The sequence below is a fragment of the Marmota monax genome, unplaced genomic scaffold (genome assembly GCF_021218885.2).
Source record: "Marmota monax isolate L192 unplaced genomic scaffold, Marmota_monax_Labrador192_F-V1.1 WCK01_AAM20220418_F8-fsc00256, whole genome shotgun sequence".
Classification (NCBI taxonomy): Eukaryota; Metazoa; Chordata; class Mammalia; order Rodentia; family Sciuridae; genus Marmota; species Marmota monax.
In genome coordinates, this window is record NW_026692286.1 from 1502554 (window position 1) to 1530525 (window position 27972).

At 38.8% G+C, this 27972-nt stretch overlaps 1 protein-coding gene across 2 annotated transcripts in view; it reads left to right on the top strand.

Moving 5' to 3' along the window:
- Nucleotides 1-1000: 1000 nt before the first annotated feature.
- Ppm1l (protein phosphatase, Mg2+/Mn2+ dependent 1L) overlaps nt 1001-27972 on the top strand; it is a 317871-nt gene continuing 290899 nt past the window's right edge. Inside the window, exons 1-2 of one of the 2 annotated variants that reach the window (XM_058578332.1) lie at nt 1515-1654; nt 22189-27870. In XM_058578332.1, the coding sequence (XP_058434315.1) occupies nt 25066-26079 (1014 nt within the window). In that variant the 5' untranslated portion in view covers nt 1515-1654; nt 22189-25065 and the 3' untranslated portion in view covers nt 26080-27870. Of the gene's footprint in view, nt 1655-22188; nt 27871-27972 lie in introns of those variants that run through there. The other variant, XM_046440485.2, reaches the window with a different exon arrangement.

A 27972-nucleotide genomic window follows, 5' to 3' on the forward strand; every position in this document is an offset into this window, starting at 1 on the left:
TTGTTGAGGATTGTTTAGGCGGCTGCAAACGGTAGGTTTCTCTCGGTCTCGCTTTTGTGAGTCGGGATAAGTGCGTCCCTTCTCGCTTGCCTTATGTCAGGCGAGGCGAAGAGCGTACTATTTTCCAGTCTGCCGGAGGGGGGGATACTCACGTGCGACTCTCTGCTTCCCGGAGAGCAGCACCTGCTCCCACGAAACTAACGCTCCATCTACTAGGAGGAGATTATATTGTTCCGGGAGCCTGCACAAAGGCAGGAACTACCATCTTCAAGAACGAGGCAATGGACGCGCTCCTTCACCCCCCCACAGTTCGCTTGAATTGGCCGGGTCTGCCAGCGTTAGCCTGCCGCCACAAAGCTCCCTCAGCCTCTGACAGCTCATTGGGGAGCACCTCAGGGTCTCAAATCCTAGCTCAAGGGGCGGGACGAGCGCGCGCGGGGCGGGGCGACCGCGAGACAGAGTGCTAGCCAGGGGCGCGCGAGCAAAGCCGAAAGGAGCCGAGCCGAGCCGAGCCGAGCCGAGCCGAGCCGCGAGGTGCCGGGGAGAGGCAGGCAGAGCCGGGCCGGCCGCCTGCGGCTCAGTGCGGATTGTGCGGTGTAGCCGGGCTCTGCGTCTACCAGCCTCAGCCCAGGCTCCTGCAAAACTTTTATTCTCTTGGGCCCCCCGGGGTGTGTGAAGGCGTCGGAACGTTCTGCTGTCTCCGCGCCCTCTGCAGCGGCGACCGAGGGGACCTGCATCCCTTGCCCGCCGGGCTCTCGTGCCCTCAGCCTCCTCACCTGCCAATCGCTCCCCGGAGCCGCGAGGGGGCACCCCCGGAGGGATCGCGCGGGCCCGGTCGCCCCGAACTCCAGCTTGCCGCGGCAGACCCGCCCGGCGCAACTTTAACTTGGTGCCTCGCCCCCAGCCCCGGCACCCGAGGCTGCCGCCGCCGCCGCCGCCACCACCACCACCGCCCCCGCCGCCGCCGCGGCTGCCGCGGTTTCACAAAGGGCGCAGGAGGGGAGGCGGCACTGGCGGCAGGCACCGGCCTCCGGGCCGCCGAGGCAGGGAGACAAAAGGGAAACTGCCTCTGCTTGCGGTGCGGGTTTGGAACAACCAGCTCATCCGCCTCTAGCTCGGCTCCGTGCGCCTCCTCCCCCCTACCCTAGGCTACTGCTCCGCCTCCCTCCAGGCGGGCTGTCCCCGCAGTGCTTCGTATCCGGCGAGCCTTCAGGGCGCGCGTCGCTGCTGGTGGTTGGGGCTCTAGCGATAATAAATGATAGAGGATACGATGACTTTGCTGTCTCTGCTGGGTCGCATCATGCGCTACTTCTTGCTTAGACCTGAGACGCTTTTCCTGCTGTGCATCAGCTTAGCGCTCTGGAGTTACTTCTTCCACACGGACGAAGTAAAGACCATCGTCAAGTCCAGCCGGGACGCGGTGAAGATGGTGAAGGGCAAGGTGGCTGAGATTATGCAGAACGATCGACTTGGAGGGCTTGATGTGCTGGAGGCCGAGTTTTCTAAGACCTGGGAGTTCAAGAGCCATAACGTGGCGGTGTATTCCATCCAGGGCCGAAGAGACCACATGGAGGACCGCTTCGAAGTTCTTACCGACCTGGCCAACAAAACGCACCCGTCCATCTTTGGGATCTTCGATGGGCACGGCGGCGAGGTAGGAGTTCCCCTGGGTGCGCTCTCCACCCCCCCCCACCCGCGCGTGTGTGTGTGTGTGTGTGTGTGTGTGTGTATGTGTAAACAACAGGTTGTCGCATGTGCGACGGGGTAGGACTTGGGTGAGAGGGGCGTGGTGTCTGGACAGATGTGGCTCAAGTTGCCCCAAACACTGCTGTATGGGGACCTTGGAGCCGAGCGACCTGTTAGTAGAGAGTCATTCACCACATATTTCGTGCTGTTTTAATATGAGGTCTCCAAAGCCAAATGACCGTGCTAGTTTTTCGGGAAGAATTAATGTTATTTCCAGTGATCTTTTGTCCCGGGCCTCAGAGCCCCCGTTCTAGGGTTTGAGGATGCATTACCACAAAGAAGGAACACAGTATCTTTGATGTATTCTTAGAGAAAGGGACAAAATCTGCAAGGTAGAGAGTTGGTTGAGGGTGAAGGAAACCGTGACTCTTTCCCGTCGCCTTCACTGTAGGGAGGAACTCTAGAGTGGCTCTGCTCTTCCTCCCAACGCCATCAACTTTGCGAGTTCAAAGAGCACCTCGCTGGCCCAAGGTTTTTTTTTTTTTTTTTTAAAGCTAGATCGCCTCATGGGACCGTGATGCCCCCACCTATGCAGAGATACCCGTGCCCGCAGAACTGGCTGTGCCCTGACCTCACCCCTGTGCCCTAGTCAGCATGGGGGTGCAGATGTCCCCTGGCTTGTAAACACCTTTGTTTGGAGGTTCATTTGGGAGCAGGAGATGGGGCTAAAGGCCAGCTTAGGTCTCTCTCACTTTTCTGCTGCATCTGGGTTGTTTGCTGGGACTTAGTTTCCTGATGATGGGGCTAGGGTTGGCTCCTGTCCTTGGCTTGGACCTGGGCTAAGTCTGGCAAATGTGGCTCCAGTGTCCTGCTCCAAAAAAACATCAGGCCAGTCACCCCATCTTTCTTTGGACAGTTTGTAACAAAGTTTCATTGCTTAATACCCCTTTCCCTTTGGCAGCATACTTTCTTTCTTAATTTTTGGCAGCATACTTTCTTACTCTTCTTTTCCTTTCTTCTTCTCCCCCCACCCCCCATTATTCTTCTTCACTCCCACCTGATTCCCCTTCTTTGCCATCTGATTGTTGTGTGGGTTGTAGGGAACTGTAGGGACTGTCATTCTCTTTCAGGCATTTGCTTGTTCTTTGGCCTTGATTTTGGGTAAACATTGAAAAAAACTTTCAATTGGTTATCTTATCTGCATTCTCCACCCACCATCTGCAAATCTTTCCCTGGTTCTGTTCTACTTGCCCTGTAGAACCCACTTTGCCAAGAATGAATAAAACAATTAGAAAACTTTCTTGATAGAACTGAAATCAGTTTTTGCTATTTTCCATCCACCTTAGTCTTTTTTATTGTCTATCTTAAAAATGAAATTTTCTTACTAATAGTAATTTTGTAACCTTTTGTCTGATGTGGGTTTTCCTCTCCTTGACCACAGCCTAGATGAAAGATGTGAAGTTAATTGGGAAGAGACACTGCATACTTGGGCAAAAACATAGCTGAATGATAAGGTTGCCAGTATAAGGACTGATTTGTCTTCTTGAGTCAGAATGTCTGTATTTTCATTTTATGTTCCTAGACTCAGGAGGGGAGAAGGAAATTATTATTCTATCATTTGTAAATCATTTAATAAACATTCTTTATCATATATTAAAATTGTTGGCTAATGATAATCTGATTTTGGTCTTAGCACAATTTTACTTTTAATTAAAAGGTTTTGATATAATAGTAATTTTGTAAAACTTTGGGTTGTGGTGGTCTAGATGTGATATATTGGCATGTTTTGAGCCTGTGTGTATAAGTGATTGGGTGATTACAATTTTTTTTCTTCTAAATTGATTTTCTAAAACCTGAAAGTTGAAGACCCAAGCAGGTTTCAGGTTGAAATTTTCCAGTACTATCTTGTTTTATGTGTACTTGGCTTTTTCATTAAATTTTTAATATTAAATGAAAATATGGTCATTTTTAGCCAAACTATGATTTTCATTGTGCTTTATGTTGACATGCATGCTGTTTGCAAAATAATTAATATACCCTCAGAAATAGAATAATGGTTCTCTCTATAACCTTTTACCATGTGCAGCCTGTTCATTCATTTTGGCTGTGGTTTAAAGCAAAATAGGGTAAGTGCTATAAAAGGAGCTATTTAGTTGTTATTGATACTATAGTAATAACAAATACTATTGGATTATTTCTGTCTAGGTTTTTCTTTATATATCATTTGAAGACAATCCCCTGGTCTAATTCTTGTCTTTTGTGTTGTTTAACTCCTTTAACATTCACCAGAGGAGGGTGCCACTGTTTGATTTTGTTATAAATGACAGTTATGTCCTTTCAGAAAAGAAGGAGTACTCCATTACACACACACACACACCTCACACACACACACATAGAGTCTCTAGAGTGGTAGAGAGGATAAATGAGGAGCTTAATTTTATTTCTAATAATTCACATTAATAAAGAAGCAAAGACCCACCTATAATGATGATCTAGAAGGGACCTTGTATATCTTTGTATATCTATTGTATTGTTGTATACCCATTTCGTTCCACTTTTTTTTAGATTGCTGGGGAAACTGTGACCTTCCAAAGACTACGTTGCTAGTTTGAGGGCTTTAGTTTATAGATCTTCATATTAAGCCACTGGAAAAATTGGTTTGCATATTTGCGCAGAGAAATAGCACTCTTCGGAAATACAAGGATGATAGAGACATAACCCCTATCTTTAAAAAGTTTCAGTCTAATGAGAGACAGACCTTTATACAAAAAAATTATAGCCATGGCGTGCTTATGATGTTATGGGAACATAGAGGAGAGACATTTAACTCAAACTGAGAAGTGGGAGGCCTAGAGAAAAACAGTGAAGGCATCATTTACTGCAAGATTAAAAGCATGGGCTTTGACTTGAGATCTGGCTTTGAATTTATGTTCTGCCTTAGACTAGTAGTGACCTTGGACAACTTGCTTAAACTGCTTTATCTGGGAGTTTCTTATCTTAAAAATAGAGATAATAATGCATGTAAGGTGTATATACCCTCATCAATTTTATTATGCCCTTCTAGAGAGGTGCTTAATGGACAGAAGGGTATGGAAGAAGAAAGCTCAGGAACTGAGAAGTCAGCTGTGTTGTGGTGGTAATATTCAAGGGAGAGAGACGCTACCAGGGGAAGCCACAAATTTGATCTCTAGAAAGATGAATATAAGGCAGGGATAATTCTTTAGGTATTCCTGAAACTCTCTCTTCGTTCTAACTTATGGTGAACTTCTGATTACTAATTCAGGATTCTGTTTATATGTACATTAATAAAGCAGCATTCTGACATCAAGTGTGAGTTTTCTGATAAGTGACAAGGAGTATTCTCTATGATTAATTAATAAATTGGTATTCTAATTGTAACTGAACTCTTATGAGTTGGGTTAGCATGTATTAATTCTATTCAACTATGGATTTTTTGGGCGTGGGGTGGGTACCAGGGATTGAACTCAGGGGCAGTCAGCCACATCCCCAGCCCTATTTTGTATTTTATTTAGAGACAGGTCTCACTGAGTTGCTTATGCCTCGCTTTTTGCTGAGGCTGGCTTTGAACCTGCAATCCTCCTGTCTCAGCCTCCCAAGCCACTGGGATTAAGGCATGCACCGCTGCATCTGGCAACCATGGATTTTTTGACAGAAATATGTCTCTGGACTCGATATGCTGAAAATTAGATTCTGGGTAGCTGTGATTTTATTTAGGTGGATGAAATCTTAAGGACTATTGTCTCTAAGTTTCTACAGGCCAGCTTCTTCACTTGATCCACTTGGACATTTGGGACGTCTTAATCTCTTAGTCTAGGAGAAGGATGACTGTATATACATATCTAAAGTTATGCGTTGATTATTTTGTGGTATAATGTAAGATTAAAACAAAAAGTAAAAAAAAAAGCTCAGATTGTATCAATTGGTGTAGAAAGGTTGTTAGTTTTAAAATTTGAAGTTCAAAATAATGTTTATCTAAGAAAATGACTGCTTTTTGTGCTTATCTGTAGTTTTATCCATAGGCAATAAATTAAAAAAAATACTATGTAGAAAAAATATCACTAATCGTTTGAGGTTCTTTGTCAGTGTTCATAGCTGAAACTTATGTAGGGAATGGATTGTTCTGTGTTACATATGTTTATGGGTGTTGCTAAAAGATTTTGGACACGTGAAACATCTTAACCACCATAGTCCAGTGGAAAGTCATATATATCTTGACAGTTGACACATGACTTGAAAAAGTCCCACATTTCATATCAGTTCCACATTTAGGTGCAATACTTCTCAGAAGCTCAGAAGAGAAATGCTTATGGATGGTTCCCTGAAGGATACCCATAATCCAGCCTAGTTCTTTAGATCAGTGATTCTTAAGTTTTCTTGAGTCATGCTTCCTTTTGAGAATGTTATGAAACTATAGGATATTTCCCAGAAAAAAACAGATATGCATATCAAACTTTGTTTATAATTTTAAAGGCAAGTGATGCATGAGGCCTCTCTATTTCAGGTTAGTCTGGATAACATAGTCTGTTTCTGGTGAATCTAGACCTGCAAAGAGCCTTCCTCTCCAGCATTTGCATTTATTACTGTCATGTTATCTGTGAGGGTTGTTCTAAGAATGGTCTTCCAAAGCTGTCTGAGAAATCAACTGCAAGGATGTTGCTTGGGTCTTTGTTACATTATATAGCATCCTCTTTATGAAGACCAGGGGAGTAAAAATATTCTAATTCTTTTTTTTGTTTTATCTTAAGGATATTGAATCATGACAGACTGAGTTATCCTGTGTTTTTTGGCTGCTGGAAGTGTGAAGAGCCCAACTCTGACCCCTAGCATGCACAGAATTTTATAGAATACATTTATTTGATGCATAAACCTTACTTCCAGGACAGCTTATCTTCCCTATATTCAATTTTCTTTTGTTCTTTTTCTTCTTAGATATGTCATTTTATCTTGTTGTATCATATGTATTTTCATTGGATCCTTCTGAAATAAGATATATTCTGAATAAATAAATTATGAATGGCACAGTGAGTGATCTGCTTTTTAGACATTATAACTGAGGTTAGTAAATGTTTGATTCCACATAATGGTATAGAAGAAGCCTAGAGATTTGGTGTTGGCAAACGCCCGATGGCTTAAGAGGAAAGTCGGATTATTTTGGTTTAAAATGGTACATTAAAATTTCTGCTGAAAAAACAAAGCTTTTTTTTTCTTCCTCCCAATTAAATCCTCTCTTGTGTTTCTGACTGCTGATTTTCTTGCGTCTTTCAATCAGGTTTTTAAGAAATTTAGTTCAATGAAGCCAAAATTTTCTGCCACATGTGGAAAACAGTTGTCTGTGTGATGTCCAAGGATGACTCAGTGCATTCTCTGCCCTCAGGGAGCAGCCTATCTATTTGCAGTGATGAGGTTTTTAAAAATAGCAGAGTTACAAGATGCAATTTTATCTAGAAGAGCTATGAGGTGCCCATTACCTGATGTGCAAGCCTGTCTGAGGGAGCTTGGGAGAGTCTTGGATAATTTTGAGGAGGAATTGACATTTGATTGTATCCTGTCATTTCTGTAGAAAAATTGGGTGGAAGGAGGAGGGGAAGATGACATTACATGTGGAAGAAAAAGTGTGGAAATGGTTTGGAGGAAGTAAAATGTGGGTGCAATTTGAAGACAGACAGGTATCCCATTTGTTTAGAGCAGGCTTTCTCCAAGAGTAGTCATCTAGAAGCCCATTTATTATTTTCTCTGTATTTGAGTACTATTTGTGTTTTGATATACTTGATATTGTTTATACAGATTAGCTGTTTTTTTGTTAAGTAATTTATTTGAAAGTAAATTTCATATCAACACTGTGAGTAGATGACCTATGCAATAAAATTCTTGGCCTTCAACCTGTCAAGAAATGGTCTCCCATCTTGATGGAGTAGAATGGTCTAAAGTAGCTCTTCTCCCAGTCTCTGGTTTCCTCTAGAGTCACTCTGCCTCCTCTCCCCTTGCTTTTTATGAACAGAAAAGTGGCTTTTAAAATTTAATTGCCAAGCCCTGTGCAGTGGCGCATCCCTATAATCTCAGCAGCTCTGGAGGCTGAGACAGGATGATTGAGAGTTCGAAGCCAGCCTCAGCAATGGCAAAGTGCTAAGCAACTCAGTGATACCCTTTCTCTAAATAAAATACAAAAAAGGGCTGGGGATGTGATTCAGTGGTTGAGTGCCCCTGAGCTCAATCCCTGGTAACACCATCAGTGCCCCCCTCCCCCCGAAAAAAGAAAGATTTTATGGGCTGGGGATATAGCTCAGTTGGTAGAGTGCTTGCCTTACATGTACAAGGTCCTGGGTTTAATCCGTAGCACCCCCCCAAAAAAAGATTAATTGCCATAATTTGAAGCAAGGCAGGCTGCTTGTCCCCTTTATAGGGGAAAGTATTCTCAATGATGCTACTCTTTCAGGAACCCTGGTTTGGAATGTGTCTTTGTATTGTGACTTGTGACAGAGAAGATTTCATGTATAACAAACCTTCATAGAGAACCCAGAGTTTTAAGTATTTCCCAATGTTCTGGCACAAATTCCACCCCTCTCTCTTTTTTATGGTGGTAGGGATTGAACATAGGTCTGAGCCATATTCCCAGTCCCTCACACTATTTTTTATTTATTTTTCTTTCTTTTCTCTTCTTTTTTTTTTGGGATGGTACTAGTGGTAATTGGGCCCAGGGCCTGGCACATTCTAGGAAAGTGCTCTACCATGGAGCCACATCCCCAGCCCTTTTATTTTAATTTGAGACAGTCTCACTAAGTTGCCCAGGGTGGCTTTAAATGTGGATCCTCCTGCTTTAGCCTCCTCAGTATCTGGGATTATAGGCATATGATACCACTCCCAGTTCACCCCCATTTCTAATGCAGGCAAACAAGTGGAATCATAGGAATAAACTTGAATCCTTTCTAGTTTTGTTTTGAAATAGAATTTTAGTAGTTAGCCAGGTTGGCCTCAATTCATAGGCTCAAGTCATCTTCCTGCTTCATCCTCCTGTTAGCTGGGAGTATAGGCACATGCCTTTGCATTTAGCTAGTTTAGTTATAAAAAGTAGATAATTTGGGCTGGGGTTGTGGCTTAGTGGTAGAGTGCTCATCTAGCATGTATGAGGCATTGGGTTCGATCCTCAGTACCACATAAAAATAAAATAAAGATATTGTGTCCACCTAAAACTGAAAAATAAATATTTTTTTAAAAAAGTAGATAATTTACATTTTTTGGTACTTGAGCCATTATTGGTCACAATTATTTATGACATACTAATAATGACAAAATATACTAGTATGCTGGGATACACAGTTTAGGAGTTTTGGCCTATGGGTTAGATATACAAGTGAAGAAAGTAGGAGATGCTTCTGGAACTGTTGTTAGGACTGATATTGAAAGCTATCTGAGGAGCCTGGGTTGTGTTCTGTAAATATTGGAGAACCACTGGATATTTTTGAGCAAAAGGTGGAATAAAATCCATGCTTTAGTAATCTGTTCCTATAATCTACATAAAGGATTTGATTTACATAAAGAAGATAGTAGTGTGAAGTGGGTCACAGTTGGGAAGCCTGGGCCAAAACATTGAAGATGAAGCCCAGGGGTGTGGGCCACAGCTGAGAGGTAGGCTGAGTGTGGATGGAAGAACCCCTACGTGGCACAACTATTTTCAAGATTCCTAGTGTGGAACTATCAACATTAAAAAGAGTGGTTAGATGGAATAAAAGAGCATACTTTGGACTATAGGGAGTTTGGATGTAAATTTGTTTCGTTTGTCCCTTGTATTTAGACGTTTTCTGGGATTCATAAAATGTACATTCACCATTTAATTTGTCAATTCATAAAACATTTCTGTTATACTTTTCTAGATGGATACATTTTAAAATAAGAATATATGTTTTATATAGTACCTGACTTAATCAAATAGAAAAGCTTTTATTATCATTTTACTTTGTTACTAGGATTAATTTAGGTTTTGTTACAAAGAGTAGCTTTTCTAAGAGCAAAAAACTACACGATGTCTTTAGTGCTTTTAAATGATTTCATTATCTTGACAGTGATTTAAAAGATGTAGATCATTCAATCTCAGATTTAAGTGATCCCTTCATTAGAGACTTGTTTTTGAAAAAATAATAGAGTTTAATATTGAAATGCATTTGTTTTATTAATTTCTATTTTGATTTTTAACCACTTCAGGAATATATTTTTGTGGTTTAACTTCTATTAATATTATAATAATCTTAATGAATATTAAATCTGAAGCAAGTAAAACATTTAAAATAAGTTGATTTTAAAATAATAAAAGTAACATAATGACGTTACAGATAGTATAGGAAAGAAAAAATAGTAACTCCAAGTCTTATTACCCTGACACATTCATTGCTATTATTTTGGTATATTGCTTGCTGATCTTTTTTATGAGCATTTTAAATAAATTGTGCTAGTTATAAATAATTTTATTTTTTTTAACTTTGTATGTTACTGTAAACACACTGTTATTTTGCTCTATAATTTTTTTTGGGGGGGTGTACAGGGGATTGAACTCAGGGGCACTCAACCACTTAGCCACATCCCCAGCCCTATTTTGTATTTTATTTAGAGACAGGGTCTCACTGAGTTGCTTAGTGCCTCGTCCTTGCTGAGGCTGGCTTTGAACTCATGATCCTTCTGCCTCATCTCCTGAGCTGCTGGGATTATAGGCATGTGCCACTGTGCTGGCTTGCTCTGTAATTCTTTATATTTAATTTTAATTCTTTATATTTTTATTTCTTACTTTTTTTGGGATGGAGTAATATTTTATTGAATAGATGGATATTTGATAAATTACTCAGCTGCTTTATTCATTTACTTTCCTCTTTTTTTGGTACTCGGGATTGAATTCAGGGGCACATGACCACTGAGCTACATCCCCAGCCCTATTTTTTGTATTTTATTTAGAGAAAGGGTCTCACTGAGTTGTTTAGCGCCTCGCTGTCGCTGAGGTTGGCTTTGGACTCTCAATCCTCCAGCCTCAGCCTCTTGAACCTCTGGGATTACAGGAGGGCACCACCCCAACTGGCTTAGTTTCCTAACTTTTTGCCATTGTAATTAACATTGTAATAAATATTTTTGTGTTTCTACTACAAAAGTATGGATTATTTCTTTAGGGCAGATTGCCAGAATTGGAATTTCTGGATCAAAGGAGAAATAAGCCATTACTGGTGGCAATATTAGTAACAATAATGACTGACATTATTTGTAATATGCTAGGCAGAGTTTAAGTACTTTTTATATGTTATCTAATTTTAATTTTCATAAGACTTTGTAAAATCATTATTATTACATTACTCCTGTTTTGTAGATGGGAAAATTAAGGCCCAGAGATATTAAGTAGTTTGTCCAAATTCTCTTTCAGCTCATAGGTGGTAAAACTAAAATTTGAAACTGCTGTTAGACTTAGAACTCTCTGTCTCCAGAACTGGTGCTCTCAGTTTCTGATTGAAGTTCTACAAATCTCATAATTTGGGCAGTAAAATGCTGATTGTGTTGTTACATGGACTTTGCCTTGTCTTCTAGTTTTGCTCAGTAGGACTTTGGGTTTCTTATATGATTGATGTTCCTATCATGTGTTATGGTGTCCTTAAAAATTCTATGCTGCAAATGTTGGTAGGTATATTTTATAATTACCTAGCAAAGTCTGTAATTATGAAAAGATAGGATCAGAAGGCAAAGCAGGTGATACCTTACATTCAAACAGAGTTCTGACGTATCCCACTTTTTTCTAGCAGAATATCTCTCCTACTACAGAGTATTCCTAATATTCTTTCGTGTTGGCTTATGAAAGGCTTGTGTAGAAATTAGAGTGGCATTAGCATAGCCAGTTACAATGATCAAAATAATTTGTTATATTTTACTCTGAAGTACAAAAGCTTGCCTTTAGGATAAATATGTGTGTGTGCATATTTGTGCAATTTCTCTTTATACTGAAGCACTGATGGTTTGTTTTCCTTTTTGAGAACTAAAATAATTTCCTAATACATCTAACTAACAAATAAACTAACAAATATATTTGTCAATTTATTATTATTGTTTTTTGAGACTAGGGCTTACTAAATTGCTTGGGATCTCGCTAAAGTTGGCCTTGAACATGACTTCTTATTTGCTATGATTAATGATTATTTATTTTAAACAGCAAATAGTCTTTTTGTCATTTGTTTGTAATACTGAGTTGGTTTGTTTAGTTTGACTAGATACTGGTCCTGTGTTTCCATTCCAGAGGTTTAATACATTATTCTCTTAACCATCCTTAAGTCAAGCCCAGGCTTTGGTCATAGATAGTTATAATCTGTTTTTAATACAAATCTTTAAAGGCCAAGTTTAAACAAACAAATGAAGCCAAAATTTTCTATATGGTTAATAGAATTTAATAATTTTATAACTTTGTTTTATAATTATAGGCTCTCCTTTGAAAAATACAAAGCATTTTCAGTAAATATTCTTGTAGATAAAAATTATACATACTGATAAACTGATGTCCTTTCAGTGAAGTTGAAGTCTGTGTATGAGAAAGCTTGACTACTGGGAATTGAACTTAAGACCTCATGAATGCTGGGCAAGTGCTGTACCACTGAGCTACATCCCCAACCCAAGATATAATATTTCTGAAAAAACAAATCTTAGAGACTTCATCACTTCATCTCTTTGGAGATATTTCATCTTTTTTTTTCTTTTTCTATTTCTATTTCTTTATAATAGGGCCCAATTTAATGAAAATTTAGCTGCCTCCAACTTTTCTAGAATGAAAGAGGGCTATAGCAATTGAGTTTGTTATAAATGAAACTTATCTTCCTCCATTCCTAGAAGACAGGGGAGTTCTGATTGGGCATTGGGCTCCTGAAGGTAAGATTGGGGCCATTGCATACATTAGTGAAAGATGTACACTGTACAGTAATTCCATTTCTTATGTATACAGAACTGTCTGCTTCCCAAGTTAAGCATTTATGGGTCTACAATAACTTGAAAATGTTTTTAGTTTGTACAAAGACTGACAGTCTTTTTACCATACCATCCAAGAGCCCTTTTTGTCTTGATCTTGTGTGAGCAGCTGACAGATGATCTTTGTGTGTAAGTTGCTAAATCAAAGACTAGTTTTCAGTTGTATAAGAAGGTAGCAAACCTTGTGACTTCCCTGGAGAAATGAAAACTTATTTGCATTTGCTTTTCAACATTAATATTCCAGATTTTGGTCTTTATAAATGTGAGTGGGGGTTTAATGCCTTGAATGAATAGATCTTAATATTTAAAATTGTATTTTTAAAAGGAGAATCTAAATTTAGCAGTACTCTTACATAGCAAAGTTGTTAATCTAAATATGTTTTTTTAAAAAAATTCCCTGAGTTATCAAAATAAAAGTTTCTGGGCAATGGCAATTTTCTAACTATATATACTATTTCTAGTACTTTCATTTTACACACACATACACACACATACACAGCACATTTAGCACATTTATTTATTTATTCGTGGGACTGGGGATTAAACCTAGGGCCTCATACATTCTGGGCAAGTACTGAACTAAATGGTAAGTTGCCCTGGTTGGTCTTAAACTTGTGATCCTCTTGCCTCAGTCTTCTGGGATTACAGTTACTCTGCTTTTTAATTAAATAAATTAATTTTCAGTTAAATTAGTCACTGGACATTTTCTAGCAAAGTAAATAAGGGTTTAATAGAATTTTGGGGGGCTGGGGTTGTGGCTCAATAGTGGAGCGCTCGCCTAGCACATTCTAGGCACTGAGTTCGATCCTCAGCATCACATAAAAATAAAAATAAATAAATAAAATAAAGGTATTGTGTTCAACCACAACTTAAAAAAATTAAAAAAATAGTAGAATTTTTGATTATACTGTTCAGCTTTTTTGTACCCTAGAATAATGAAGTGAACTCTTTATAATAGCTGGTTTGCATAGGTATATCTACATATGACTATTACAGAATTTGAGATTAAGAAGTTTTTACTTCTATTTTCACACTTAGATGTTTTTATAAATTTTTGTTTAAAAAAATACATTTTTTTTTTCTATTTAGATAGTTTTGGCAGGGATTTTGAATTGCTATCTAATCTAAATATAGAGTCTAAGTCTTCATGAAATATCTATTTTTAAAAACTTTCATCAAGGAGATTCCACATTCTCCCTGGAGAATGTTTTTTTCTCTATAATTCTTTCTTTCAGGAAATTCATTTTTATATGTGAAGAGCTGGCTTGTTTAAGGGCATTTCTCTTAGACTAGCCTCAACAGAGAGACATAAATTAAGATTAGGCTGTTACATTTTTAAGTCAGTAAGACTTCTATAATTAAAAATTTCCTTTCCTCCCATTATATTAAATAAAAATTACATCAAATTTATGTAAGAACTCATTTCAAAAAGGGAGATACAAAGTAATTTGTATCAAAGAGAAAATAGTTTTCCAGTGATCAATAGCAGCTCCTCTTTGTAAGAGCTACTTTGTCAATAAAGGAAATGTCATCTTCCAGTTTCACAGATTGGTTGGTTTTGTCGATTATGCCTACTGTCAGAGGCTTATGCTATAGGTGGAATAAGTTCCTGCTGTAAATCTAGATGGTGCATTATTTGGAAGTTTTTGATTGTAAGTGACAGAAAAAATTCAAGTAGAAGCAGCTTAAATACTAGGAACAGTTGTTATTTCAGTATCTTGGAAATTCCCTTCATGTTTCCCTCATAGTTGTAAGATGCGATACTTAGAATTGCTAAACCATCTTTGTGTAACTACAATCCAGACACATGAAAGAAATCTTCTGTCCTGTGTTCCTTAACCCTGAAAAAGACCTTCCTAGAAATTACTCCTCACATCTCATAGGTCAAAGTTATGGTGCAGTACATGCCTAAACATGACTTGGTTATGGGAATATGATCTGCATGATTAACTGACCCATCCTAGTTCACTTTGGGTCTGGGGAGGAGCCCACGCCGCTTCTGGAGAGAATGAAAGCCTAGAAAGGTAAGACTAGAGTTTTGATAGCTAGAAAAGGGGAAGTGGAAATGATTGTGGGGCATACAGTGAGAAAGGGTTTCAGAGAAGATGGCCTGGAACATTCCTTGTTCTGCATGTTAGTAATCTCATTGGTAAAGTGTACTGATGTGGGTAAAAAATCAACTTTAGTGGCTTCTAGAAAAACAGAAACTATTTTATTTTTGAATTGGCTTAGAATGGTTTTACCTGAATACTGAAAGATAAATTTGCTATTTTTGGATCCCGATAAATCTTAAAAACTACTAAGAGGGACTGCGGTTATAGTTCAGTGGTAGAGTGCTTGCCTGGCATGCATGAGGCACTGGGTTCGATCCTCAGCACCACATAAAAATAAATGAGTAAAATAAAGCTATTGTGTCTGTCTACAACTAAAACAAAACAAAACAAAAAACAAAAACAAAAACAAAAAACTACTAAAAGGTGGTTTTCTAATAGTTCTTTTTCTGTGTTCCGTGTAACCAGCAATAAGAAGAGGTCTGACTATAGAATAGCAAGATGGATTTTTCTCTCTTTGATATACGATTATTGATTCAGTAGGTTCATTTAAAGCTACTGATGAATGTGGAACTGTCACCACAGTTCTACTGTTGGCTGTCCTTTTCTACTTTACAGTCTCCTGTTTTAGACAATGAATTTGTGGGTTAGATCCAGTAGGATTTTTGTTCCTTAATTACTAAATATAAAAAAAAAAATTGTTGTTTTAAAAACATTCTAATCTATTCCAGGCCGAATAGGAGATTCCTGGGAGGTTCAGCTCATTTATACTCGTTTTGGAGGGAGATGGCTAGCAGTGGTCTAGGCTATGGTGAGAGGGGACTGCTACAGAGGAATGAGACTTCTGGAAGGGGAGATCTGGAGCCATCTTGCCGTGGCCCATCTGCCAGTTTTGGTGAAAGTTGTCTTCATTTTATTAATTATTATTATTATTATTTTCAGTGTTAGGGATCAAACCCAGGGCCTTGAAGATGCTGGGCAAGGTCTCTGTAACTGACAGAGTTAGCTAGGTCAATACCCTTGACCCTATTGTCTTTATTTTATTTAAGATTTCCTGTGCATAAAATCCTTTCCCTAATTTCTACTACCTGTCCTGTAAGGAAACTGTGACTACTTACAGAAGAGTTAAATAGTGAGTGAAGTTAGATCCCAAGTTGGTATAAAAGACAAAATCATATCTAATCAAAATTTCCCTTGAAAGATCTCTCAAATTGCATGTAAAGAACAGTGTCTATTTTTTTGACATATTACTTTGAGATTAATGAAATCACTACTTTGAGAGTAATATGTAGTTATAAATGTATAATATTTAAAGTAATTTATAATGAAGAATGAAGTATATGCATATCAAATATGCTGTGTTATAAAAAGTGTTATAGAAAGTATCTTGTATTTGTATAGATTCACAAATATTACCATTTCACTGTAACTTGTGTATGATAATAGAATAAGCAGTTGAGGAACATTTTGAGAGTTTTCATGCAGTGATAGAAATCTTTTCTTTTTCTTTTTTTAAAATATCTTTATTTTTGTTAATTTATTTATTTTTATGTGGTGCTAAGGATTGAACCCAGTACCTCATGCTTGCAAGGCAAGCGCTCTACTGCTAAGCTACAACATTTTCTTAAAGAGCATAATATGTATTTCTGTGTGTGATCACTTTGATAAAATGTAGTCTTAGAGTTTTATAGAAACAAAAGAGAATTAATATGTGGCTTTTTGGAGTTAGAAGTAAGATTACTTTATCCTCATTATTTTTAAAGTCAATTTTAGGAAGATAATGCCATATTGAATGTGTTATTTTTAATCGAAGTGCCAGCCTAGCTTTGCAACCAGATGGGAATACAGAGTTGGGCACTCAGCCTGGTAATTTATAATCATAAATATGTAGAAAAAGTTTTTTTTTTTTTTTTTTTTTTCTGTTTCTTTGTTGCCTCTGGCTTGAGACCCTGAAGAATTTTTTTCTCTAGTGATTTCAGAAGAGAGGCCAGTTGGGCATTCACTCCTTTCCTCTCTTCCTGGCAACTCTTCTGAGCATCTCATCTGATATTGTAGCTTGAGGCCTAACCTGTTTTGGTAAACATCTGGTCTTGGGTTAGTTTAAGAGTGAGACTCACAAAGCAGTAAATAATTGTTGGACATGAAATTTGTAGTTTTTATCATCCAGGGGATCTAAGTGACTGCTGCTGAAAACTCTGGGCATCAAGAATCCTAACAGTGGCCTGAGAAGTTCTGTACACCTTCATATGAGAGCCACAGGTCACAGCTCCTCCTCTGTTCTGCAGAGCTACATAATCCCCAAAGGATTATGTAACAATGCAAACAAATTTAGATATGAAAGAGTACAGGTAGGCATGCTTAAGAGGGAACTCTCGGATGAAAAGACAGCTAGGTGTTTGCTTTTTTTCTTAAAATTAGGGTAGCAGTGGAAGTGCCTGAATGTTGTTTCCACTTGACCAAAGGGAAGTCCTCATCACAAGTCTCCAAGGTAGATTTATGCTGTGGGGATAAGGATATCCACCTTCTTCATTAAAAAAAAAAATCTGGAAAATAATATTGTCTAATACCACAGCTTTATTGAGGTATATGATAAATATATACCATAAACTATACATATTAGTTTTGTATAACTTATAAAATTACAGACCTATGAAACCATCACTGCACTCAAGATAATGAACATAAGTTTTACTCAAATGTTTTGTCATGTTCCTTGGTAATTCCTTTTTTCTCCTTCTTTTATCAAAATTTCCCTAATTTCTAAGGCTCGTTTTTTTTTTTTCGCTATATACTAGGTTTAATTTTATAAAATTTTATATAAATGGCAAAATTTAGTGTATACTCTTTTTTTTCCTGGCTTTCCCCCCCACTTAACACAAACATTTTGAAATCCATATAATTTCATCTATTAATAATTTATTTAAGCAATAATGGTCTATATTATAGTTCATTCATTTTTATTGCTGAATTGTATTCCATTGCATGGATATGTCAAAATTGTTAGACATTTGGATTGTTTGAGGTTTCATCTCCAAGTCTCTATATGGACATGTGCTTCCATTTCTCTTGAGTAAATCTCTGGCTGGATCATCTTGGTAAATATGTACTAACTTTCTGAGAAATGACTAAACTATTTCTGAAGTGGTTGTATTATTTACATTTCCATCAGCAGTGTGTGAGAATTCTAGATGTTTTACATTCTTGCTAATCTTTCAAGTTCTAACCATTCTAGTAGGTGTGTCAATGTAGTGGTGTAGTTTTAGTTTTCATTTTCCCATTGGCAAATAATGTTGAAGATATTTTCATGTACTTTTTGGAATATGGCCTTCTTTTGAGGACATAGAGAGGAATAGTGCATCTTGGTTATTTTGTAAAATCTATGACTTTTGTCCATGTCTCTATGGTGTGAGTGAAAAGGAGAAGTGAAAAGGAAAAGAACGATTGGATGTAACTCTTTCTTACTGAAAGAAGAGAGACCCAAAAGAGCGGGCTAGAAATAAGTTTAGAGAGGTTGGTTATACAAGGTAATCAGGAAATCAGATGAAATAGGGAGGACAGAAGAGGAAGATTAGCATCTGTGATCACCAGAGACGGTTTTTATTATCAGAGTCTTTTGATTTCTTAATACTTGGTTTTCCTGTATTCCATGTTAAAAATCTGAATAATTTGCCTTGGGAAACGTAGACTTTATCTTGCTTTTACTTTCTTCTTGCTTAACTCATTTCTTTTTGCCACTTGACACTTTTTCCAAGTTGGGATTTAGAAGATCTCCAGGGGCCTCCTCATAATTGCCTTGTATCATGGATTGTTTTCAGCCCTTATCTTCTTTGATTTTTTTTTTTTTTTTTGGCTTTATTTTTTTCTTTCTTGACCAGAGACTAACTTCCTTGGCCTCAGTGACACCACTTAGCTTTTTTCTTTTTCTTTTCCCTCCTTCTCTGACTTCTTTGGCACTTTGTTTCCTTTGCCAAATATGGATTTCATGGAGGCCTCTGCTCAGGGTGCTGGACTTACATTGTTTCTTTGCATCAGAATCTTTACAGCTCCCATGGATTCAGCCATCCTTTCTGAGCCCCTCTATTCATCTAGAGCCTGTATCTCTAAGTGCAATCTAACATTTTCTTTCTGGGTGCTAAGCTGATAACAGTCTGTCTGGATGCCAATTTGCCACCTTTGTCTGTAGATTAGTTTCTTCCCCAGAGCTTTCTTTTCCTCTCATAGAGCTATCATTCTTTCACTCTTGAAACTACCATGTCGTCTTTTGCTTTTTTCCTCTTCGTGAGGTCTGTGAGACTTTCTGTATTGACTCTCATCCCTGTCTCCAACTTTATAGTCACAATGCCACCATCCTAATTCAGGCCTGTATCACTTCATGCTGGGATTGTGATCTGGTTTCCTGATTACTTTGTTTCTGATCTCTCTCTTCTTCAGTTCACTCATAATGTCTGATAGATCAGTCTTCTAAACCCACTGGGATATACATTGTTTCTTTAAAAAACAATCTCTGATTTCCAGTAACCATGATTTGTTTCTCTGAAAAAAATCATTTTGATTCATTTAATACCATTGCTGACTACTTTCCCTTACTCTTACCTTTTGTTGATCCCCAGCAAAAAATATTGTGGTAGCCAATTTAGTCTGTGGATTGACTGAATCCCTACTGGATACACATGCCCCTAATGTGATTTGTTACCTTAATATCATCCTTGAGGATGTTCTCATTCCTCTTTGCTATAATATATCTTAATCTAATTTCAAGGCTCCTTTCAGTTTCCAGCTCTTCATGGAGTCTTGCTTGATCATATTAACTTTCCCTCCTTTGTATGGTTGCTTCAGTTTCATGTTTCTAAGTTCCTACAGTATACCCTGTACTGTGCCAGGTGCTTCTGTTCTAATGATAATGACATCTGATAATAATAATTATAAAAATAATGATGCCTAATAAATGAAAAGGAAATGCTAAGTTGTGTGACTGCATCTGCTATCACTTCTACCTGTTGGAAATTAAAGAACTGTGCTCATTCTGACTGTTGAGCATGCACTATATGCCGGGTCTCTCAATGAGTCTTCATGGTTTTTGGAGGCAGCTGTTGTAATCCCCATGTTAAGTTTAGGGAAACTAGAGCTCAGACTCCTGTATGTGTTATGGTTTAGATATGAGGTGTTGCCCAAAAACTCACTTGTGAGATAAGCAGGAATGGTCAGAGACATAATGACTAGATTCTGAGAACTGTAATCTAATCAGTGGATTAATCCACTGATATGGATTGACTGGCTGGTAACTGTAGGCAGGTAGGGGTTGTCTGGAGGAAGTAGTTCACTGGGGTATGCCTTTGAGGTTTATATTTTGTCCTTGGTGAGCAAGCTGTCTGCTTCCTGGTTGCCATATCTTGAGCTGCTTTCCTTTTCCACATCCTCTTGCCATGATGTTCTGCTTCACCTCTAGCCCAGAGTTATGGAGTCAGCCAACCTTGGACTGAGTCTCTGAAACCACAAACTAAAATAAACCTTTCCTCTTCTAAGTTGTTCTTGTCAGGTATTTTGGTCAGAGTAATGCAAAAGCTGACTAAAACAGTGCTTTCAGGATTATACAATTGCTAGGTGGCAGAGTTTGGATTAAAATATTTCTCATGTCTGCCTGATTCTGAAAGACATCATCTTCCTTACTATGCTGTCTTTTGCTGTGTGCTGACATGTTTGACAAGGTGCTCATCTGGGAATATTGTCAGCACAGTTTCAAGTATTGCAGATTATCTGTGGAAAATATTTCAAGTTTATGGGAATGAGATTATGTTGAGGAGTTAAAGTAATTCACTTATACCATTGTTCATGTTTACTTTTTTGTTTTTCTCATTATCTCCTGCAGTTTCATAATGTATTTTTCATCTAGAAGTCCTTTAAATAAGGACTACAGAAAATACAGGTTAAATATGTAGATATCTGAAGGTTGTCCTAGGCAAGTGGTTTTCATCATTTTGCCAGGTAACTCTTCTTGGTATAAGGCAAAATTTTTGTGAACTGAGGGTGGCTCCTCTAAAGAAGCTAGGCAACAATCTTAAACTTAACTTGGTCTGCCCTTCAAAAGGTGGTTAAATTATTTGGTTAGAAGTGTTATGGATTATGTTAGACATGTATCAATTTTATTTCCTTCCCTTCCCTTCTTTTTCCCTCTCACCTATGTCCTTCTTTCCTTTTTTTTTCTCCCTTCCTTCCTTTCGTTAAGGATTGGACCCAGTGGTCTATCTGCAGCCCATTTTGATTTTTAATTTTGATACAGGGTCTAAGTTGCTCAGATTGGTCTCAAAATTCCAATCCTCCTCCCTTAGCCTCCTGAGTAGCTGGGAACATGTATCAATGTTCAAATGTAAGTGGAGAACACATCCTAGAATTCAATTGAAAAGAAAGTTCAATCTATAGTTTCCCTCCTTAAAGGGTCATGCAAAATAAAATTATATATAGTATATAGTGAGTACCAAAGTGTGGGGAAATGTAAATGAATAATTTCAGCTACCTGTGGGCAGAAACTTGGTCATAGACTTGAGATTTGAAATTCTTAGTTTGTACTCAAAGAAAAATCATCAGATAAATTACAAACAAAAACTAGAAAACAGCTTATTGATGGTGTGAATACTTATATCATTCATCTTTCTCTTTCCATATAATATATATATGTACACACATATATGTGTTTATGTATATGTAATATATAAAATTCTATTTCTTTCATTTATATATGTATATATTTAGAGTCTAAAGAATAGCATTTTAGAGTCTACAACATGAGAAATTTGTAGAATTCTCATGTGCAAAATGGGTATTATCTACTTTTGGGAGCTTTATGAATCATATTGAAAACCAAAATAATTCTTAAGAGCTAACATCGGTAGCTACCTCTTTATCATAGCCTTCTATGTGGGAAACAAGTTGCAGTGTGCTTTTTTCCCCCATAAAATTATCCAGAGGACGATGGTCTCATAGTATGAAAATATGATGTTTCTTCAAGGGTTAGATTAAACTTCCCTTTTCAGTATGGAATCTAAGCTGAAAAACGAGTTTACTTTCCTTGAATTGAGAAAGAGCTGTGACTATGAATGTTTAGGCTTGCATTAAGACTATGATTTATGGTTTAGTTGTCTACTTTCAGATATGCTGTACTATCTTGGTACATTGTACAGACTAGGTGCCCTATAAATGTTTGTCAAATTAGTCTTATCATGGAATCAGAGAAGATTATTGAAGTGAAAGTCTTAGTAGCCTTTCCGTTTCTTCTACTATGAGGATTTAGTCTTAATAATTTCTGATATATTCTCATTAACAAATTTTAACTGTGGTAAAAACCACATACCAAAATTGACCATTTTAAGCATACAGTTCAGTAATGTTAAGCATATTCACAGTATTATTTTTTTAAACATTTTTTTTTTAATTTTAATATTTATTTATTTATTTATTTTAGTTATCGGCGGACACAACATCTTTGTTTGTATGTGGTGCTGAGGATCGAACCCGGGCCGCACGCATGCCAGGCGAGCGCACTACCGCTTGAGCCACATCCCCAGCCCATATTCACATTATTAAACAATAAATATTTAGAACTTTTTTTCTTGGAGAACTGAAACTCTTTGCCTATTAATCAATTCCTCATTTTCCATTCCCCTCAGCAGCTGATAGTCACCATTTTACTTTGTTTCTGAATTTGACACTTTTAGATAGTGCATATAAGTAGACTCATTTAGTAATTGCATTTTTGTGACTGACTTATTTCAATTAGCATAATGTACTTCAGATTCATGTTGTAGCTTGTGGCAGGATTTCCTTGTTTTTTAAGACTGAATAATATTCCATTGTATATGTTTATCACATTTGTTTATCTGTTCATCCTTTCTTTTAGTTGTTTTGGATGTATACCTAGAAATTGGGTTGCTGGATCATATGGTAATTTTATTTTAAAAATTTGAGGAATTCATATTGTTTTCCTTAGCAGGTATACCATTTTATACAACGTACAAGGGTGCCAGTTTCTCCACATACTTGTTATTTTCTATTTTTCTATTAACAACTGTCCTACGGGGTATAAGGTATGGTTTTTGATTTGTATTTTCCCTAGTGATTAGTAAGTTGAGCATATTTTTCCTCATACTTGTTGGTCATTTGCCTATCATCTTTGATGAAATGTTATTCGGGTTTTTTGCCCATTTTCTAATTGGGTTATTTGTTTTTTGTTGTTGAGTTACAGGAGGTCTTAATATATTCTGGATACCAACTTCTTATCAGATCTGATTTGTTAAATACAGGAAAGTTTTAAAGACTAGTACAGGAAAGTTTTTAAGACTAGTACAGGAAAGTTTTAAAGTCTAGTACAGATTGAGAATCCTTTATCCAAGGTACTTGGGTAATAAATGTTTGAGAGTTCTTTTGGATTTTGGAATATTTGCATAGATTTTACCAACTGAGCATCTCTAATCTGGAAATCTGAAAATCTGAAACTTTTAAAGTATCATGTTCATATTTTTAGGATTTTGGATTTTCAGTTTATGGATGCTCTTATTCAGAGTTACTCACTTTTTTCCAAAGGTGCATCTGAGTTATTTGACATTGTATTGAGCCAATCCAGTGAATTGATTTCTTATAGCTATGGGAGAGATAAAAATATAAACACAGTGCTTGTCTGAATATGCAAGATAAATAAGAATGCTTATAAAGCATTAAGTACAGATAAGAAAAATACAAGTAAGGACAAAAGTAAGAAGTCAAAAAATAATAACGTGTTATTAGAACTGAAGACCTGCTCAATTCTGAACGTGGTGCTATTTCTTTCCTCCATCACCATGAGATTTTTGGCAATGTTTGGAGACATTGCCACAACTGTGAGGAGTATAAGGGAAGTTGTCCTACTGGTGTCCAGGGAGAAGAGGTTAGGGATGCTACTAAATATCTGACAGTGCACAGTATAACTCCATACAACAAGGAATTACCAAAGCCCAAACTTTGACTAGTGACAAGATTGAAGAACCTTGTTTTATCCCAGGAACCAGACTTTGCAGAAAACCTGTCTTGAGAACTTTAAAGACTTTGGACCCTGAAGTTCTTTCAAACCCATGTAAAGAGCTTGTGTAAGACAGTGAAGACCATCCTTGGTAAAGAATAAGGTATGAAAAAAATACGATCTGTCTTGTGCATAACCCATAATAAAAAGGTTTAGTTGATCTGCTTCCTATAAATTTTCACAACAAACAGTCTAAAAGTGCTTTTCTTGGTTTTATTTTGTATTAGTCACTTATGGCTACTGTGTTTGTACACATTAGCAATTTTTGCTGTAATAAAACTTTCTAGAGAGGGGAGGAGCCGGGCCGCCGCCAGCGCCCGGAGCAGGCCCAGCGGCTCGCCAGCGTGGTGACCGCGTGACCCCAATTGGAGAGGGGGCGGAGCGGAGCCGCCACCCGCACCCGCAAGGTGGGCAGACCCGCGACCCAGTGGTACATGGGCGTGGTAGGAGGGGCAGGGCAGAGCCGCCGTTCGCGCTTGCAAGGTAAACAGACCTGTGACAGCCTGGCGGGTCAGGCCCAGGGGCCTGCCAGTGTGGTACACACGTCACCCCAACTGGAGTAGGGGCAGAGCAGATCCTTCTCCCACGCCCGGATCAGGCCCTGCCGGTGTGGTGGCCACGTGACCCCAATTGGAGTGGGGGCGGAGTGGAACCGCCACCCGTGCCCGCAGGGTGAGCAGACCTGTGACCAACCTGCAGATCAGGCCCAGGGGTCCGCAGGCGTGGTAGGAGGGGCAGGGCAGATCCGCCGCCCGCGCCTCCAAGGTAGGCAGACCTGCAACAGACCGGCGGATCAGGCCCAGGAGCCTGCCGGCGTGGTACACACACCACCCTAATTGGAGTAGGGGCAGAGCAGAGTCGCCGCCCGTGCCAGGAACAGGCCCAGCATCCTGCAGGCGGGGTAGTCACGACACCCCAGTTGGAGTAGGGGCAGAGCAGAGCCTCCACCCGTGCCTGAAAGGTGGGCAGATCTGCGACCGACCAGCAGGACAGGCCCAGTGGCCTGCCGGTCCGACAGACACGTCACCCCATTTGGAGTAGGGGCAGAGTAGAGCCGCCGCCCGCGCCTGCAGGGTAGGCAAACCTGCAACCGACCGGCGGATCAGGCCCGGTGGCCTGCCGGCGTGGTACACTCGTCACCCCAATTGGAGTAGGGGCAGAACAGAGCCGCCGCCAGCGCCCAGAACAGGCCCAGTGACCTGCCGGCGTGGTAGCCACGACACCCCAATTGGAATAAGGAGAGAGCAGAGCCACCGCCCGCGCCTGCAGGAAAGATACGCAAGCAGTATGAAAAGACCAGGAAAGAAAGGACCACAAGCAATGCAGGTCAACGCAACTTTAGAAGAGGTAACAGCTGCAGCAGATGGAATGTCAGATAAAGAATTCAGGATATACATGCTTCAGATGATCTGGAGTATCAAGGAAGACATTAAACAGCAAAATCAGACAATGAAAGATCACTTCGACAACGAATTACGCAAACAAATCCAGGAAGCAAAGGATCAACTATACAGGGAGATAGAGGTTATAAAAAACAAACAAACAGAAATCCTAGAAATGCAGGAAGCAATAAACCAACTTAAAAACTCAATGGAGAATACTACCAGCAGAGTAGAACACTTAGAAGATAGAACATCAGACAATGAAGACAAAGTATTTCAACTGGAAAAGAACATAGACAGCTCAGCAAGACTGTTAAGAAACCATGAGCAGAACATCCAAGAAATATGGGATAACATTAAGAGACCAAACTTAAGAGTCATTGGGATACAGGAAGGTACAGAGCTCCAAACCAAAGGAATGAGCAGTCTATTCAATGAAATAATACGAGAAAACTTCCCAGACTTGAAGAATGAGACAGAATCCCAAATCCTAGAAGCCTACAGGACGCCGAATGTGCAAAATCATAAGAGATCCACACCTAGACACATTATAATGAAGATGCCCAACATACAGAATAAGGAGAGAATTTTAAAAGCTACAAGAGAAAGGAAGCAGATTACATTTAGGGGTAAGCCAATCAGGATAACAGCTGATCTTTCAACACAGACTCTGAAAGCTAGAAGATCCTGGAATAACATATTTCAAACACTGAAAGAAAATGGGTTCCTACCAAGAATTGTGTATCCAGCGAAATTAAGCTTCAGGATGGAAGATGAAATTAAAACCTTCCACGATAAACAAAAGTTTAAAGAATTCGCAGCTAGAAAACCATCTCTTCAAAACATCCTCGCCAAAGCATTACAGGAAGAGGAAATGGAAAATAACAATGAAAACCAACAGTGGGAGGTAGGACAGTAAATGGGGGGAAAATAATCAAAGAAGAAAACAAACCATGTTTAGTAACAGAAATAAACAAATATGGCTGGAAGAACAACCCATATCTCAATAATAACCCTAAATGTTAATGGCTTAAACTCACCAATTAAGAGACACAGGCTAGTAGAATGGATCACAAAACAAGACCCAACAATATGCTGCCTACAGGAGATGCATTTGATAGGAAAAGACATACATAGGCTGAAGGTGAAAGGTTGGGAAAAATCATATCACTCATATGGACTTCGGAAACAAGCAGGAGTGTCCATACTCATATCAAATAAAATAGATTTCAAGCCAAAGTTAATCAAAAGGGATAAAGAGGGACACTACATACTGCTTAAGGGAACCATACACCAACAAGACATAACAATCATAAATATTTATGCCCCAAACAATGGTGCAGCTATGTTCGTCAAACAAACTCTTCTCAAGTTCAAGAGTCTAATAGACCACCATACCATAATCATGGGAGACTTCAACACACCTCTCTCGCCACTGGACAGATCTTCCAAACAAAAGTTGAATAAGGAAACTATAGAACTCAATAACACTATTAATAACCCAGACCTAATTGACATATATAGAGTATACCACCCAACATCAAGCAGTTATACTTTTTTCTCAGCAGCACATGGATCCTTCTCAAAAATAGATCATATATTATGTCACAGGGCAACTCTTAGACAATATAAAGGAGTAGAGATAATACCATGCATCTTATCTGATCATAATGGAATGAAACTGAAAATCAACGATAAAAGAAGGAAAATGGATCAAGGAGCTTGATATCAAATCAGAGACGCGCTGTCTGATAGAAGAAAAAGTTGGCTACGATCTACAGTTGGTGGGGTCGGTCTCCAAATTCCTCAATAGGACACCCATAGCACAAAAGTTAATAACTAGAATCAACAAATGGGACTTACTCAAACTAAAAAGTTTTTTCTCAGCAAAAGAAACAATAAGAGAGGTAAATAGGGAGCCTACACCCTGGGAACAAATCTTACTCCTCACACTTCAGATAGAGCCCTAATATCCAGAGTATACAAAGAACTCAAAAAAATTAGACAATAAGAGAACAAACAACCCAATCAACAAATGGGCCAAGGACCTGAACAGACACTTCTCAGAGGAGGACATACAGTCAATCAACCAGTACATGAAAAAATGCTCACCATCTCTAGCTGTCAGAGAAATGCAAATCAAAACCACCCTAAGATACCATCTCACTCCAGTAAGATTGGCAGCCATTATGAAGTCAAACAACAACAAGTGCTGGCGAGGATGTGGGGAAAAGGGTACACTTGTACATTGCTGGTGGGACTGCAGTTTGGTGCAGCCAATTTGGAAAACAGTATGGAGATTTCTTGGAAAGCTGGGAATGGAGCCACCATTTGACCCAGCTATTCCCCTTCTCGGTCTATTCCCTAAAGACCTAAAAAGAGCATGCTACAGGGACACTGCTACATCGATGTTCATAGCAGCACAGTTCACAATAGCAAGACTGTGGAACCAACCAAATGCCCTTCAATAGAGGAATGGATAAAAAAAATGTGGCATTTATACACAATGGAGTATTACTCTGCATTAAAAAATGACAAAATCATAGAATTTACAGGGAAATGGATGGCATTAGAGCAGATTATGCTAAGTGAAGCTAGCCAATCCCTAAAAAACAAATGCCAAATGTCTTCTTTGATATAAGGAGAGTAACTAAGATCAGAGTAGGGACGAAGAGCAGGAGAAGAAGATTAACATTTAACAGGGATGAGAGGTGGGAGGGAAAGGGAGAGAGAAGGGAAATTGCATGGTAATGGAAGGAGATCCTCAGGGTTATACAGTGGATGGGGTAGAGAGAGAGGAGGGGAGGGGAGA